The following is a 17092-nucleotide window of genomic DNA, read 5'->3' on the forward strand; positions in this document are numbered from 1 at the left end:
GCATACCTGCACAGACAAACCTTAATAAAAACCGAGTGGTCCAGTCTCGAATCCTGCGTAGGATCTTCCTTTCTTCCACAACGCATACTTGGAAAAAATGGAGACTACATTAACGCCCAAGCTGCAGCATAAATAAATAAACTCGGGGGTCATCCGATCCGGCTTACACATAGACCTCTAATGGTAAGGCGAATCAGGTCCACTCCACCGACTTACCAGACCGACTTTGTAATCACCAGAACCTTATTTTCTTATTAAATACCCTGTAAAAATGAAATATTACATATAATATAAAACTGCGCCCTCACTGTAGTATAAGTTGCTAAATAAATAACAGTAAGTTATAACCTTCCAACATCACTGTTGATGACAAGTGCTACACATTCTTGTGTAGGGCATTGTGAAGGGCATATCCGCCCCACATTTGTAAATAAAAATTTTTAAGAAAATCCTTAAGATATTTATTTGATTGGATCTGAAACCAATAAGAACTGTTGTTTCGCACTGATTGGCGCGCTATGATATTTTATTATAAGCACCGCCATCTATCTTCAGGAAACAATAAGATAACAGCCCGCAATGAAATTTTGCAGAAGTAGTTAGTCCACTGAACGCTTGAGGCGCCACTACGCTAATTCTACACAAAATGTATATTTTTTTAGATGTAGATATGGCATTTTAAAAAGTATGTAATTTACAAAAATATTTTCCCTAATCGTTCTTACTTTCGTTTTTTTGGGGTGTAACTTTTTATTTGTTCTTAATAATTAAAAAAATGCTTTACTAATGGTTCTTAAGCAAACATCTGTAACTCGATGTTATCAATTAGGAATGCGATAAACCTATTACCGTTAAAACCACTTTGTACTCCCAATTTGTAGGTGTGTATTTTATTACCTATGTACATATATAATATAATTGCATTGATCATCATAGACACATTTAAAGGCAAAAATTTAGTTTAGTTTTCTCATATGCCTAATTTGTGAACGTATATGCCTAATTTGGATTATTGGTTTCAAAGCTGACAAATATTTTTTGGTTAATGTCTTCAAAATATATTTACTCCTACTATTAGGACCAATTTGATCACCTATATATGGATATACTAAAATAAAAATAAATAAATAATGACATTAACAGATTTTCCTGACTTTTAAAAGAAGCTAAAAAGGCAACGCAGCATATAAATATCACGGATAAAATTCTTCGTGTAGTTCACGGTAAAATAGGTTAGGTACGGACGAACCTTAACTAAATAAAACAATTTAAAAAATCAACAAATGCATTGGCACTCCCTTAAACTAACACACATTTGGCTTCTAAGTTAGCCTCCTTTCAGTCTCGTCCCGAGATCATTATTGGGATACCTTAGGTTCAACTCCCTCCGCCAGTTCGTCCTCCATGACTCCCTTGGCCCGACGTTTGGCTGTATTTAAGTCGCGTGCCTCCTCCATGGTCGTGGGAAGCACCTTGTCAGCCGTCTCGGGGAAAGCCAAGGTCAGGAAGCCACTGATCAGAGCAAAGGTAGCGAATAGTATCTGCGGTGCGTAGATGTAGTACTTGGCCTAAAAACAAAACAAGGTAAGTTAAATGGATAAGCGCGGACCACGAGAGTATATAATAACCAGTAGGGGAGTTTGGGGGGCCAACATGGAGCCTATCCGTCCCACCATGGAGCAGAGAGACAACAGGCTATTCCGCACGTTTGTGGGAAAGATCTCTGACGTAAAGAAGTAAAGGATCTGGAAGCTACACGTAATGGCCAGCTTTCCAATTAGGAACAGTGTCAGAGATCCCGCGTAGTTTTCTGAAATAAATAAAAGATGTTGTACTTTGAATCGTTATCAATATAAAGATGTTCTAAAATTAATTAAATCCAATTGAGTAGTCGCTAATAAGTATATCAACATATTGATACTTTGTGGTCGTCATACATCATAAAATTCTGTGTATAAGGTGATAATAGCTCAGGGGAGGCCATTGTTTAATATACTTGGAGTGTTCTTTTGGGGCCTTTTAAATGTAATAATAAGTTTCGAAATTCTGTCTGTCAGTGAACTTAATTTTCCCATCTTCCCACCCACTTATACGACTTAGAATTTAACTAGGCTACGTTTTTAAATCATATTACCTGCTGGAACTCCAGCAGAGGCACCCATGCAGATGGCACAGAGCAGCATCGAGGCGCAGAGCGAGTAACGCCTGCCAACGCGATCCATGATGACCAAAGGCAGAAGCAGGCCCGGGATCTGGATGAAGCCATTCAGCATGAAGTTGGTGTACTTGTTTCCGCCCAGGTTAACCGAGTTGAGGCTAAGTCCCAAAGCGATCAAGGTGTGGGTGAACCAGCAGAGGCAGCAGTTAGCGATCCGTAGTGAGAAGGTTCGCACGGCTCGCATTATCGGGTACTGACTTTCGTTGGCCTGGCTGAGCTTCTGTCGGTTGCTGGCCAGCAGCTCCTCCACCTGCTCCTCCGGCAGTGAACGCTTGTTGATCCGTGCTGCTCGCCTCAGAACGTCCGCGGCTTTTTCTTCAGCGCCCTGACTAAGCAGCCAGCGCACACTCTCTGGCAAGATCCACAGGAAGAGGATCTGCAGTACAGCAGGGGCATAAAGCACCCGTAGCAGCCAGCGCCAGTGCTGTACCTGGGAAGCCAGGAATCCGAGGAAAGCCTCGCCCAGGGAGTAGAAGATGGTGATAATTGTAGCCGCTGCAACTCGCCGCTTTGGACCCACAAGCTCAATGGCCAACAGGAAGGCGGTAGGGAAGAGGGTGCTGCCCACGGCCATGTCCAGGAACTCGAACGCCATGAACATGGAATAGTTGTTAGATAGCGAACGGATCACGCCCATTAAGGCGCTAAGAGATCCGGCCACAGCCAGCATAGTGCGACGTCCATACCTGGATTACAAATAGAAAATATTAGTTCCTTATATTCTGGACATGTCGGGACAACCTACCGATCCGCAAAGAATCCACCAAGGGGTATGCCAACGAACTGGCCCACATTGTTGATGGTGCCCACCATGGACAGCTTCCACTCATCTTCACAGTATATTCCGAACTTTGGAGGTATAAAAAAATAAGTTGAATAATAATTAATAATAAGTAGCACATACTCTATAAATAACATTATAGGAAATAGGAAGGATATTAGCTGTAATTTTAGATAAGATAAACTTTATATTTGCTTTTGATGAAGAAACTACGTTCTATTCTTCCGTTTAAGTTAACACATGCTCACACGTTCAAATACAATACGTGCTAAAAAGGTTGAAAACGTATTAGGGTACTTAAAAATATAGTAGTGAACGGATTTAACTATTTCCACTCATTTTAAAGATTTAGTTTATTTTCAAGAATTACATCAAAAATATTTAAACTCAGCAAGAGAACTTAATGAATCCATTGCTAAAAATAATTTTAATAAATTTGATCTCAAATTGTCTAACAGAAATTTCTTGTTCAGTTGCTAGTTTTAAGTTAATTTGCTATCTGCAACTACCCACCTCCGTTGATATTGTCTTTTCCTCGTCCCTGAACTTGAAGTCGTGCCCGCAGGTCTCAGAAGTACTCGTAAAATAATCTTTGGCGCAATATTCTCCGGAAGGATCAGTGAATCCCGAAGCGATCTCTGATTCATTGACTGCGTAGCGATGGCAGGCATCCCATGCGGAGCTCTTGTAAGGGATGGTGAAGTTCAGCCAGTCCTCCTCGTACGCACTGGTGGGACTATCGCACTGAGGGACGTTGCACCTGAAAGTAATCGAGGATCTCAAAATTAGCTATTCTATTTCTTTTCACGCACTTTTCGCCAACCTGTGGACCACTGTGCTCGCCGTAAACACATAGGAGATGGAGAAGAACGCGTTAAAGAGCATGGGAAGGCAGAGTAGAACATAGTTAATGATCTGATAGCGCCCGAACTGTCCGATCCGCACTAGAATGGCATCCAGAGAGTTGTCGTCATTCCCGCCAGCCGTCGCCGCCTCCGAATCCACATGTCCATTGGTCTTGGCATCGCTCGGAGAGCTGCCGTTTCCCTCCTTCTGACTGGTCATGTTGTAATTACTATTGGAGTGTCCGCCAGTCACGTGGAAGAATACACTTCTAATCGGTGTTTTATAACTCGCGGCCCTCGATCTTTCCCTTCGACAGCCGTTTGACTTATTTATAGACGCTCTGGAGCGTCTGGCTGGGAGCAGTGCCACTCATTGACTGATTCAACCTCATGCACTGGTCGGTGCGCTGTGCTCAGTTTTGATCCGACGCTCTCCTCCCCATACCTCATTCGATTACCGCTTTCTCTCGCGCGCTTCTATTTTTAATTTGTCTGCTCTTCTCCATGCCGCGGGCTATTCCCTTCTTATCGGGGTCTTATCAGGCCCCAATCGGTTCAAAAATGTTTGCACTTTAGTTCATTGGACACTAAATTCCTAATCCCAAACGCGCTTCATTGCGAATGGGTTAGCCGAAGCCGTTGATATCAATCGATATGAAAACTGCTTTCGCTGTTATTGATTAGCTATCAGACGGCGAGACATGGTGTCTGGTTGTGGGTGGCCAACAGCTGTTCCTGCCTGTTAGCTGATTGCTCCACTAGGTCAACATGTTGCTCGACCTGGCACTTGGCTCCTTATCTTACTCTATTTGCCCGATGTCATTGACTTTGGCGCATGTTTCTGAGTCCCCTGTTTGCCTTTTACACTTGATTTACTTTACCCGACCATAAGATGATTAAGTGGCTGACGGCAAACTGTGGACACTAGTCCACTGCCTGGCTGACTTTTCGATCGGTTGTTGGTGGCCGAGCAGATTGATAAATCAATGATAAGTTCCGATGAAGCCACAATAAATGGTAGCTCGGGAATTATTGGCACGCTGTAATTGAAATTGCTTGATAGATGTATGGGGTTTGGTGGCCACTCTGAAAGGGCGCCATAAATCGGTAATATCACGCGGAAAAGCTAGTCATTCCTCTGATAAGCACCGAATTAACGAAATTTGATAACTATTCGAGCTGAACCAGTATTAACTTTGTTAGGCCACTTGAGAACGGAAATCACTTCGTAATACCAAATTATCTGAGGGCAAACGATTTAATCGCTGCTTTTTCCAAAACTTAGTTCGTGATAACAAGTATTTATGACTTCATAAGCGAACCTATAGCACTTCCATATTTATTCGAATTTATTGTCAAAATTATTTCGTGTTTGGAAATACGTAAATATCAGCAAACAAAACAGATTGAGAACGATCTTTTCGGCTAAAAATATATTTTAGTTTAAAGTAATATTTAGATAGTTTTATGTTCAAAGCGAAGTTGTGTAAAAAAATATTCCAATAGTTTCTTAATGAATTACATACATTACATCGATGGAATCGAAATGTAACTTATTATTACAACTACTTTATAGGTAGTGCGGACTCAGCTATTATTATTTTATTTGCCTGCACTAAAACAGCATTGTGATTCCGACCTTTCTGTCTCTCAACAAAATCGTTCAATTCTCCGCTCTTACGATTCGTTCAACTGCGGTTTCCGGACTTTCGGTTTTATTTTGTTCATACACTTGTTTAAGAGAAGAAAAAGTTTTTTAATAATTGTTTCCATCACTCATTTCCTGAATATATGTCAATAAACCATAATTTCTTCATGTCTCTGAACAATGGCTATTAACGACATTAGAGAATTAATACAAAATAATAATAGATACTTACCTAGCTTAATGTCTTTAACCAAATTGTTTTATTTTTATTCGGAATAGCATTATATATGACTGAAAATGTTTATAACTTCTAACCGAATACGGATATCTAGATAATAACAAGAGGAAACGTTATAGCCGACTTCCACGACTACAATATACCCGTTACTGTTTTACACAATTTTAAAATATTCATTTTGCTAGTGTTCACAAGGCGCTACCTATTCAGAAGAGAAAGCATGTTGACTAACTGATACTGACGTCATTGCCCATGTGAGGCCTTATAACTTAAATTCCTTCATAAATTCAAAATAATAATTTTCCGATTTAAAAAATCTTTGGTAAATCGATGGATATTAACAGAAGTAAGTTATACAAGGTCAAACGATGGCAGACGGACAGACGAACATGGCTCAATCGACTTCGCTATTGATCCTGATCACAAATATATATTTACTTTATATGGTCGGAAACGCTTCCTTCTACATTTTACATACTTTTCAACGAATCTAGTATACCCTTTTACTCTACACGTCACTGGTATAAAAATGTGTCTACAATTCCAACGGTAATATATATTTCACCAAAACTAAGATTACCATCTAAGTGTCCACTGACTTCTTAAATTTCAAAATTGTTTATTGCCCAATCTTGACTTGCAAGTTCGTTGGTCATCAAAAATCACACGCTCCTGTGTCTCCGATCGCTCCGATACTTGTGTCGCGATAATGCCTCAATTTTGGTTAGGCAGCACTTTTAGATACTTTTTCCTTAGGTATACTCTTGTCCAGAGCTCGTGCTTCTGCCAGCGTGGTGGGCAGCACCTTTTTGGTTGTCTCCGGGAAGAACAATGCCAGACCCGAACAGGTGAACCCGAATAGGGCAAACAGCAAATGAGGTGCATACCGATAGTAAACAATCTATGAAGAGGTATTGGATAACACTGAGAGGTTACTACTCAAAGGGATGCTCACCAGAAGAGTGGTTTGGGGTGCCAGCATAGAGCCAAAGCGACCGACACTGGAGCAGAAGGAGAGCATGCTGTTCCTACAGTTTGTGGGAAAGATCTCGGAGGTGAAAAAGTAGAGGATCATGAAGCTTCCCGTGGACACCATTTTTGCCAGATAGTAAAGAATCGAAGACGTCAGAGGGTATCCTGTTGGAAGAATTAAGTTAAATGATTTATGGTGCCGGCTTGACTCACCGCCATCCGTGGCAGCCACTGCCAGGAGTAGGGCTGCACAAGTAAATTGGCAGGAGCTGAGCGCCCAGCGGCGTCCTATCCAGTTCATGAGAGTGGTGGCCATCAGAATGCCCGGCAGCTGCATGAACCCCGTCATGCTGAAGTTTTCGAACTTGTTCCCACTTAGCTGGGCGGAATGTAGGCTCAGGCCCAGGGCGATGAGGGTATGGGTGAACCACACAAAACAGCACAGTGCTGTCCGAGAGCCCAGTGCCTTGAAGATCTGGCGGATGCTGTAGTGGCCCCCGGCTGCGGCAGACTGGGCAACCAATTGGCGGTTTGAGCGAATCAGATCATTAAGCTGGGACTCTGGCAGAACCTTCCGGTTAACCTGAGCCACCCTCCGCAACGTGGACTTGGCTTCCATCTCCTTTGACTGGCTTAGCAGCCACCGCACGCTCTCCGGCAACAGATAGATAAAGGTCAGGTGCAGCAGTGCGGGAGTGTAGAGCATTCTTAGAAAGCTACGCCAGTCGCGCAAATAGTTGGCCAGATAGCCCATAAAGGCCTCTGCCAGGCCATAGGTCAGGCTGACCACGGTGGCGGCCACCACGCGGTGTTTTGGGCCAACCAGCTCCACAGCCAGAAGGAAAGCTGTGGGGAAGAGGGTACTGCCTACGGCCATATCCAGAAATTCCAGGCTCAAGAAGCTATAGTAATCAGGCGCATAAGAGCGGGCCAGTCCTGCGAAGCCGCTAAGGATTCCAGCGATGACCAATATGAATTTCCGCCCATATCTGCAAAAAAAACAATTAAATTAAAATAACTCTGCTATTATTAAACATGAGTCAAAAATCTATTTATATAATATAGATATCATTAATATTGTAGTATATATACATCATTTAAGTTATATTTAATCGGCGACAATAAAAAAAAGTTGTCAAAAAAAGTCAAATTTAATGCTTATTACACATTTCTGCACCAATACAATATTTCTCGGCAGGTAGATTTAAAAATTAAATTAAATATAAAGAAAGCTAAAGGCTTATGTACGTATTTGTAATAATTTGTTTTGCTCTTCATATTCAACACCAGTTTGATTGGATTCAAACTTGTTTTGAATTACGAATTACTTTTTGCAAATTACATAATACTGAAATGGCAAAAGTATGCCGTAACTTAACAAATGTCATTGACTTTTAATTAAGCCATATGCCATACCTCCCTGCTTGATAAGTTTTTAAATTGTGGAAAAACTCTCTATTATCAATTCAAATTCATATATCGGTATAAAATAAATTTATTCAACTAAAAATAGGCACTTCAAAAGCAATCACAGTTTTATATTTGAAGAATACACTTTCATCGAAGCTGATTCCTTCGATTTTCTAGTTAGATTATAGTGCTTCCTTTCAGATATTGTTCTTGGTAATCCTAAATCTTATTTAGATTTAAGTATATAAACATAAATTCAACTTCAGTGAACGTACCGATCAGCCAAGTAACCGCCTAGAGGTATGCCAATAAACTGTCCAATGTTGTTGACTGTTCCCACCATAGAAAGCTTCCATTGATCACCGCAGAATATTCCAAACTGTTACATCGATCATCAATAAGTCAGTTAAAAATCTTTTGAAAACGTTAACAAACCCACCTCACTGGCAATAGTTTTTTCATCGTTTTTCAGCTTGAAGCCCGCTTCGCAGTTGACCCGTTGACCCACATGGAAGCTGCTGGCTCTACAAGCTGATCCAACCTGATCCGATCTCATAGCGTAGTGCTCGCATTCATCCCAGATGCCGTGGCGTTGGGGAGTGGTGAAGTTGAGGAAGGGAGCCTCATAACTGGTGTCCAAGCTATCGCACTGAATAATGTTGCATCTGGAAAACATTTCCGACTAATGATGGCTATAGTAATGGAAAAATAATCCACCTGTGGAGCACATCGCTGGCAGTGAACACGTAGGAAATGGAATAGAAGGCGTTGCAGATGATGGGCAGACAGAGTAGCAGGTAGTTGAAAATTTGGAAGCGACCGAACTGGCCGATCTCAATTATGATTGCGTCCAGCTGGCTCTCCTCGGTCGACTTCGGGGGGTCTGCTTCGTCCGGTCCGGTTTCAGGCTTCTCCGGAACCTCTTCCAGTGTCGACTGCAGCTTAAGCATGCTGCTGCCGATGTCGCCAAGCGTCGTTAAGTGACTGAGTCCGGCTTGAAAAGCCGCACGGCCGATGCCCGACACCGCACGCCCATTGCTTTTAATTGGCTAAGTTATTCACGGTGGAGAGATCTGCCGCCGAGTGGTTACCCTGGCGATTTTCACACGTTCAATTACCTTAGCACGCCCACAGAAGCCCGGATTTAATTGCCGGACTAAGTAACAGCGATGAACAGCTCAAGAGCAGTCTTTTAAGCTGGCAGGTGAATAAACTTCCAGCTTATCACAAACCCAGCGGGACTATTGTAATGTAATTATGCTTTTATTGTTCAGATTCAATGAAAGAATTAAAAATATCACTTGATTTTGTTGTTGTCGTAAGAGAGTGTGCCTGGGTGTGTTAGATTAATAAGGGGACTATGAAACTAATATAATAATACAGTAAAAATACTTTAAGGTTTCTAAAATACAGTTCAAAGGAAACTTGGATAAGCATTGCATACAAGTGCAAATAGAGATGGGGTTTCCTAGAAGCTACCGCTCATGAATCTGTTTTAATAAATATGGCAACTACCGCGTAAGTTCGCTACGAGCTTGTTATTTTACAACCTTCAGCCTAGGAGTTGTTCCCCATCAGCACAGCTCCATAAATCATGTTGCGTTTTGTGTCACATAGAATGTCTATAAATTATGCCTCGTCATGGGTGTGTCCTAAAACTACAAAATATATATCGACCAATTTATGGATTAGAATCAAAGCTTTCCGTGCTCACTACTCTGCTACGTTAATATCAATCAATCTCATCGAATTTCAATTTGATAACTTCCTTTAACTAGTTCAACGTGGAATGTAGACCGTCTACAGGTTGTACATAGGATTACTGGTAGCGTCAAACAGCTGGGTTCCTGTGGATTCGATCATCGACCTCAATGCAATGCTCCGCTGCTTGGCGACCGCCTTGCGAAGCGTTAGCTCGAACACATTGTCCTCGTCTATGTTGTCCATCGGCATGTGTTCTCTGTGTCCCTCTTTGCGATCAGGAGTCTTAAAGACAAGCTCATCATGCTCATAAAGAACAGTCGTCTCGGAGAATTCCTTGGCAAAGTACTGCGCCGCGTTTCTATTTTGAATCACCTCGCTGGGAAAGCATTGCAGAAGTTCTTCAAAGCTCAGTTCCGCCACCAGATTGTTTAAGATCTCTGAAATGTTGAAAATAATTATTTTAAGGTCCTTATTGGTAACACTTTTTACGAACCCGTAATGTGTGCCTTCCAGTTAGGCAACGCCTCCTGTTTGCTGAGAATTTTCCGCAACAGGCTCTCCCAGTGCTTGGGCGTAAATCCGCAGGACTGTAGACATAAAATATTATTAATCACAAACATTTGAGTGATTTATTTTCTAGTATACAGTTTTTATATTTTTCAAGTTTGGAAAGACTTGATTACAATCATAAAAACTATCACTTACCTTTCCATATTGCCACAAAAAGGCTGGACAAAAGCTAAGCAGATAGTTTATGGCCAAGTTTTTAGGCAACACAATGACTAAGAAGCTGTCGATGCCCATCAAATGCGGTGTCTTCTGTATGAAAGCAAGAAACTCCGAGATAATCTCACGATCCACCTTGGTGGAACTTAGCAAACTCTGAATTTTCAGGGTGAGGGTTAGCAACTCGTTATGCCAGCTGAGAAAGCGAACCTCGAACTCGCCGTCGTCCTTGTTTGGATAGCTAAAGTCGCTGCGTTCGAAGGGAGGAAGGCGATTAAGATACTGAGGTCGCTCCAGTAGGCAGGGAATTGGGCGAATATAGCTCTTAATGTGGCGATCATACTCTGCTCCCTCGGGTAACTTATAGTCCGGAATGATGGGAACATAAATAAGTTTGCCAGACAGCGGATCATTGGGATTCCTTATTATCGGCTTGGGACAATAATTAGGTGCCATTCCCACCATGTATGAGATGCATTCCATTCGCAGGTTCATGAACTCCTCTCGGCTCGCTTGCTGTTCGATGTCCGCGGACTGTAGGTCTGTGATGAGATCACTCAGGGCCTTCAACCGGCCCATGTACATTCGAAACAGGATTTTGAGACCCTTAAGATTGCTGGCAGCCACATCGTCATCTGGTTGGGGCTGTGATAGCGAGGCATTTGAATTGCGCTTCTGAAAGGGAGAAGACTGTTGCTCCTGCAGTTGGTCGTAGACGATTCGTTGCTGTCTGTTACTGATCGACAGACTAGCTGAACGTTCTTCATGCGCCGAACTAGCACAAGAACTAGACAGTGACTGGGCATCCGCTTCGCTGTGCAGTGAAGGCGCCCGAGAACTGCTGCACTCTTCATCATAGTCGTCGTCCAGTTGTGGCGGTGTTTGCGATCGAATCTCATGCGGCTGTAGAGACGAGCTAACGTCATAAAGATCGTAGAAGTAGACCTGCAGAATGTTAACGAGCACTTTCTGAGAGGTCTGGTATCCTTTCTGACCGATGTGCGAGGCAATGTAGTTGAGGAACAACTGCAAAATTACGTCTAAAGTCATGCTATGCTCGATGCATAGCGCATGGATAAAGGCATCGCTGATTGCTTCTATTAAAGCTGGCTGCTCGTTGGCCAGCAGAATCGTCTCGCAGAAATCTGAGAAGGACACGATGCTATTTGGAGTTGGCGTACCAGACGCAGCGGATCTGCTCTTCCCTCCCATTCGCCGAGATTTCTTAGACCGCGATCCCGATGCATGAGAATCAGCTTGCTGCTGATGTCGCCGTTGATAGATCACAGTACTGTCGTCGAACAAAACATTCTTGTGCCGAATTAGTGCGGTGGCCAAGTTCCGCCTCGAGGACTTTGAAACTATCTCCTGGGCCAGCAAATAGTTGGACATTCGGCAGGCAGTCACAGCCAGCAGCAGGTTTTCATCGGGGGAACTAATTATTAAGCATAAACGAATAAACATACATTTTGTAAATTACCGAACTAATAACTTACAGCTTGTTCAAGTACTTCAAATAGTTAATCAGCTCTCCACTCATAGAGTCCCCCACAACTGGTGAGACCAACATTATCTGCGGAATGTCCGCCGGTGCATGCTTGATGAACATGTTAAGGAACTCCAGCGAGAGTGGAACTTGTTTGTATCCCTGATGAATCACACGAGCTGGCGTAAAGTAAGGACGAACTGTTTGATTTAGGAAGGCCGACTTTGAGCGATCTGTCCCCAAGCTAAGCAAAAACAGCTTTACTGTATAGATCAGTCCTGCGAGCTCAGGTATCTCCTCACTTTCACCGTCCATAAAGTTCTCTATATAGTGATTGAAGATGTCAACGAGATGAAGCTGACACATCCTGTAGAAACCTGTAGCCTGCAGATACACCTCCTGTTTGCTGGAACTGCAAGAGCAATAGATGTTTATAGCTGATTAATGCTTTAATGCTTTCATTAAAGGGATTGCAGTAAATTCTGAAATTGGTTCTCCCTACCGTATTGAGAAATCCGCCAGGCTTCGGCAGTTTTCCACGAACATTTTTCGAAGCAGGAGCTCGCGCTCCGTCCCCAAGCGCTCACCCTGCAGAGTGAGACCTAGCCTAAGCATGACATGCGCCTCCTCCATGAGATCGTAGAAATTGCAGCTGCTCGCACTGCGATACGATTCTGCAATGCCCTCAAGGTCCTCGATAACGCACTCCACCTTAGGCACCTCTAGGTTGTAAAGCGTCCACTCGTTGGGCACCGACGAGGACTGGGCTGCACTGCTGCTCCTCAGCAGACTACTATGCTTGGCCTTTGCCTCGGCCAGCAGGCGAGCGGCAATGTTCCTCTTGACAGTCACCACTTGAGCGCTGGGTACCTCGCCCATACTGCGTCGTTTGTGCTGTTCCAGAGCTGCGTTTGTGATGAGCACCAACTGTTCCCTGTTCACACACACGAATTGAACGTGCATGAAGGCCGCGAGTCCTACGACTGCAATGGGCGAACTGACATCCGGAGCGGATTCCTCTGGGAACAAGCCGCCAATCGAAGGATACTCAAAGCGATTATGAAAGAGCTTGTGACCGATGCGCGAGGTGTGAGTTTCCACGGACTCGGAAGTCACTGCATATACGACGTAGTCGTTGATGTGGACCTGGATGACCGGGGCCGTAAAGCTGTAGCAGGCCACCGGCTTTTCGTTCTCACTGTACCACTTTCCTTGGGCTGAAAACTGGTACAAGAAACCGTCCACACTGCTTGCCACCAGGAGAGCGTGACCAATGCACCTCTGATGCTGCGAAGACTTAAGAGTCCGGCGGTTGACATGCTTGAAGGTGGTCACTGCACTGGGCACCTGTTGGTTGCCCATATCGTACTCGTCGTCCTCTTGGTCCACTCCCTGATTGCTTCTTTGGTAGATGGCCTTGAGGTCCATACAACGAAGAATATCCAGAACACGCGGCTGGTTCTCCGAGGTCTTTATACAGATCTGCAATAGTTTACGCACATCATATTGCACCGAGGCATCGTCAAGATGGATGCCACCCGCGATACCCCTTACATTCATGGCCTTGGCCTCATTGACCAGTTTGATTTTAATGTCAGCGGCTCGTTGGGGGCTGATGGTAATATCCTGGCTGTCATCCTGACTCTTTCCTGCCCCGAAGTCGCCCTCATCCCACTGAGAGCGCAATTCCGGCTCGAACTCCCTGCCGTAGGCATTATTCACCAGTTTTGCTACATTGAAGTCTAACGGCGACCGTCCCGGCAAGGCTCCATTCATGACTACTTGTGGTTTTCCGCTACTTGTCGACTGCAGGGAGTCACTTTCACAGCTTTGCTGGCTGTGGCTTGAACTGACCACGCCTCCACCGGCGCCACTCGCACTACCCTTGCTTCCCATACTTATAGACTCCGAAAGTGGCTCGTCCCCGCCACCGTAGTCATTATCCAGGCAGCTCACATCCTGACCTCCACTTACTCTGCTCGCGAGAGCATCCACCACCTTGAAGGCCACGCAATAGCGATGACTGAGGCAGGCGATAACGTTCTCCGCCAAACTCAGTCGTACTGGAACGAAATTAAGCTGCACGAAAAACTTGAAGGGCAGGAAGTCGATGAAGGCGAATCTGGGCTGAGTGTTCTCGTGAACACACTGGGTATACTCGTACAGGTAGATCCTGTCACGGCTGCTCACAATGATGTTGCCGGAGGTCTGACAGCACTGCACCAGCTCCGGCGGACTGCGCAGTGGCAACTCGATAACATCGATGCTCTCCACCAGTGGCGTCTTGGGCGTGGTCATCGACGCTATCCGAATGGTGATGGGTAGCTCATTTAGCCGACTGTCCGGGAACTTCCAGAAGTTTGCATATATGCGTACAAACATTTTGGTGTCGTCCTCGGAGCAGACCGTATTGCTGTTGCTGCTCGAGGTGCAGCTGATGGTCGAAGAGGAGTGCACCGGACTACCCGCCTGCTCCTTCTCCAAGGTGAGCAGGTATTTGCCTGTAGAATATTTAATTTTATTTGCTTATTAAGAGGTATGTATGATTTTTACTCACCAGCCTCACAGTAAATCAGTTGCACCACCTCGCCCACTGTTGCCAGCGTGCTTCTGCTCGGCGTTCTCTCATCGGCACCGCTAGTGCAAGTTTCTCCGGGCGCGTCATTGGATGATTCTTCTACCGATTGTGCCCTCCTGGTTTCCTCTGACTGGGGTTGCTTGCCCGAAATGTCGTAGATCTCAATGAACTGCTCTGCACTGCTAATGGCTATCCGGTTGTTACCGATCAGACTGGCAGCCAGGATATCGCCGTTCAGAGCGTAGGTCTGTTGCCTGGCAAAGTTGTAGGCCTGCAGGATCTTCACCATGGTGGCTCACTAGAAAAAAATAACAAAGATTTTTTCATTCACTTTGGTAATCTAAAATTTCTAACTACGCCCTCGGTTGATTGAAGTGACTTCATTGCCGGACGTACGCGGAATGATGGCCTCACCGTGAATCAGTCGCTAGAGCAAAGAATTCTCTTGCAGAGAGCGAGACAGAGAAAGGGGGAGAACGCAGAATGGGAGTGGGTTGGCGGTCCGCTTAGCGGGCTCTCAGTCAAGTGGTTCTTGTTTGGGCATGTGAACCATTAGCATAATTGTGCGCTAATGCTGTGTTCAGGGAACTAGAGAGTGGTTGAGGGCAAAATCTAGTGTGTAAGGGCTAGGGATAGACCTTAAAACGAGCGAAGCTATTAATTTTCATTAAAGTCATACCAGTAAACGACATCAATATTGGAGCCACCACAATAAAAATTAATAGAATCCAGTTTAAAAACTGAGAACTATGATTGTTATTGACAGCCGTTCAATATGAAAAATTATTTTCGTTTAAGTTTGGATCCAAGGGTTTTAAACCAATTTGAAAATTATCTAAAAGCTGTAAAATGCTGTAAAATATAATACATGTAATAATATTTACCCTTTCAACTTTTAGAATAACATAATAACGATTCATAAGATTTAAAGTTTTCTGTGGCACCCTCTTATTTATCTATCCACCTTCATTTGAGTATCACAATAGGTCAGTGCTGCACCTTTCACTTCCGCTGGAATTCCTGCGGTGTCCTAAGCGCTGGCCATAAAGTAAACAGACAAGAATTAGGTCACAGCAGTATACAAAAACACGCCCTTCCTGTCCTCAGCTGCCCACCACCCCCGCTCTCCATGCAGGCAATTTAAGAGCCACTTGACGTATGTATGTTGGGCCACGGTTTCGACTCCAATTCCCAACTGGCTATACATACGTGAGTTACCCAAATTAAGCCATTGGACATAAGCTGGACATACACTCGGCACATCAATCAAGCAGCCGGTAAAAAGGTGGAAAGCGGAGGGGGAGCCGGAAATAGAGCGCGTTATGTCGTAGGACATTTATTTCTGGTCGCATGGTCAAATCAATAAATTCAGCGATCGTAATCCGTGCATTAACCCAAATGAACTTAGGAAATGGAAGGCTTGGATGGAAAAATCTGAATGGGAATGGGGAAGGGGAGTGTGCAAAAGATGTGTGTATGTAAATTGCATTTTGGCCCGAAGAAAAATCAATAACGATACCAACACATTTTCATTGGAAGCGATACTTAGGTAATAATCTACACTTGATGTGCACTTTACTTTATCGCTTATATATTTTATGAAAAAAAAAAGAACAGGAAATGTATACATTTTTGAGTAAAGGCATTCTTTACCGCTTCAGCGTTGTTGTGCTGCCAAGTTGTAATAATTTTAAGCAAGCGGTATTAAGCCGCATAAATAAAACGCGTCGCCGGACCGCACATTTTAGTATTCACTCGTTTGTTTATATTTTTTTCGAGTGAGAAACAACAATCAAAAATATTGAGTATAGAGTGACCAGGTTTAGTTTTTTAAAAAATCTGCCAATCTACGGATAAAGTGCAGTGCAGTATTTTTTCGTTTAATTAAACTACACTAGACTACAAACATTAAAAATGAGTAGCAAAATTTATATTCAATATACAACGGTAATTTCCTAAATATCATATGTACTTGTCCCTTAAAATTTCTTAACAGATTCAATTTGAAACATTCCGATATACCAAATATCACAAGCTTACTGCATAAATAAATAATTTAAGAAAACGCCATCAAATTGATAGTTTAAGCTTTAAAACTGAGGCCTGGCACAATGAAGGTTGAATAAGCTTCCACTCTTCTATCATGGTAAAACGAAAATTGTATATATATGCAACTAATAAAAAATAGTTTGACCATATGTTGCTTATAAAATCGTTATAAATGGTAGTGTAAAAAAACAAAAAATTGATATTAGACAGAAGATCTAAAAAAGGGCAGGTTTGTAAATGAAACATGGAAAGCGCACCAAGGACATTAAGAATGGTAGATCGAACTGCCAATTAAAGTTTCTGATTGGAATTTATCATCGGCTTGCAACAGTGGTGCCATCTGGCGGTTTTCAACTGCTAGAACCAGTTCGCGGCATTTGTATATTACTTTAAGAATATTTTAAAACTGGCGAGAACATCACCTTCCATTTATTATA

The 17092-nt window shown here is 43.4% G+C and overlaps 3 protein-coding genes across 4 annotated transcripts; all 3 read right to left on the reverse strand.

The window, feature by feature from the left end:
* Nucleotides 1–868: 868 nt before the first annotated feature.
* LOC108108812 (organic cation transporter protein-like) lies at nucleotides 869–4232 on the reverse strand. The gene is made up of 6 exons (XM_017216998.2): nucleotides 3823–4232; nucleotides 3513–3759; nucleotides 2964–3067; nucleotides 2135–2904; nucleotides 1629–1810; nucleotides 869–1568 (listed from the first exon to the last, which is right to left on the reverse strand). Exons 1-6 carry the CDS (start codon nucleotides 4062–4064, stop codon nucleotides 1359–1361), a joined length of 1755 nt encoding a protein of 584 aa, XP_017072487.1. The 5' UTR covers nucleotides 4065–4232; the 3' UTR covers nucleotides 869–1358.
* Nucleotides 4233–6266: 2034 nt separating this feature from the next.
* On the reverse strand, nucleotides 6267–9069 carry LOC108108687 (solute carrier family 22 member 3-like). Its single transcript, XM_017216791.2, has 6 exons — nucleotides 8830–9069; nucleotides 8552–8777; nucleotides 8388–8491; nucleotides 6916–7691; nucleotides 6686–6867; nucleotides 6267–6631 (listed from the first exon to the last, which is right to left on the reverse strand). Exons 1-6 carry the CDS (start codon nucleotides 9060–9062, stop codon nucleotides 6455–6457), a joined length of 1698 nt encoding a protein of 565 aa, XP_017072280.1. The 5' UTR covers nucleotides 9063–9069; the 3' UTR covers nucleotides 6267–6454.
* Nucleotides 9070–9354: 285 nt separating this feature from the next.
* LOC108108794 lies at nucleotides 9355–16498 on the reverse strand. Of its 2 annotated transcripts, XM_041818240.1 has the most exons (7): nucleotides 16260–16498; nucleotides 14586–14904; nucleotides 12531–14529; nucleotides 12039–12440; nucleotides 10522–11977; nucleotides 10310–10403; nucleotides 9355–10253 (listed from the first exon to the last, which is right to left on the reverse strand). In XM_041818240.1, exons 2-7 carry the CDS (start codon nucleotides 14893–14895, stop codon nucleotides 9913–9915), a joined length of 4602 nt encoding a protein of 1533 aa, XP_041674174.1. In that variant the 5' UTR covers nucleotides 14896–14904; nucleotides 16260–16498; the 3' UTR covers nucleotides 9355–9912. The 2 variants fall into 2 exon arrangements, with proteins under 2 accessions (XP_041674174.1, XP_017072458.2); XM_017216969.2 differs by lacking the exon at nucleotides 16260–16498 and having other exon boundaries at nucleotides 14586–14990.
* Nucleotides 16499–17092: the final 594 nt, after the last annotated feature.

This window comes from Drosophila eugracilis, unplaced genomic scaffold, assembly GCF_018153835.1.
Source record: "Drosophila eugracilis isolate 14026-0451.02 unplaced genomic scaffold, ASM1815383v1 contig_2154, whole genome shotgun sequence".
In the NCBI taxonomy this organism is placed as follows: domain Eukaryota; kingdom Metazoa; phylum Arthropoda; class Insecta; order Diptera; family Drosophilidae; genus Drosophila; species Drosophila eugracilis.

Excerpts from the sequence above, each read along its gene's own strand:
- LOC108108812 (XM_017216998.2), bottom strand. The coding sequence starts at position 4,064 with ATGACCAGTCAGAAGGAGGGAAACGGCAGCTCTCCGAGCGATGCCAAG. Across the intron at positions 3,760-3,822 it reads GCGAGCACAGTGGTCCACAG|GTGCAACGTCCCTCAGTGCG; the intron begins GTTGGCGAAAAG and ends GATTACTTTCAG. Across the intron at positions 3,068-3,512 it reads AAAAGACAATATCAACGGAG|TTCGGAATATACTGTGAAGA; the intron begins GTGGGTAGTTGC and ends ATACCTCCAAAG.
- LOC108108687 (XM_017216791.2), bottom strand. The coding sequence starts at position 9,062 with ATGCTTAAGCTGCAGTCGACACTGGAAGAGGTTCCGGAGAAGCCTGAA. Across the intron at positions 8,492-8,551 it reads AAAAAACTATTGCCAGTGAG|TTTGGAATATTCTGCGGTGA; the intron begins GTGGGTTTGTTA and ends TCGATGTAACAG. Across the intron at positions 6,868-6,915 it reads AGTGGCTGCCACGGATGGCG|GATACCCTCTGACGTCTTCG; the intron begins GTGAGTCAAGCC and ends TTCTTCCAACAG.
- LOC108108794 (XM_041818240.1), bottom strand. The coding sequence starts at position 14,895 with ATGGTGAAGATCCTGCAGGCCTACAACTTTGCCAGGCAACAGACCTAC. Across the intron at positions 12,441-12,530 it reads CTGGCGGATTTCTCAATACG|TTCCAGCAAACAGGAGGTGT; the intron begins GTAGGGAGAACC and ends TTGCTCTTGCAG. Across the intron at positions 11,978-12,038 it reads TTGAAGTACTTGAACAAGCT|TTCCCCCGATGAAAACCTGC; the intron begins GTAAGTTATTAG and ends CTTAATAATTAG.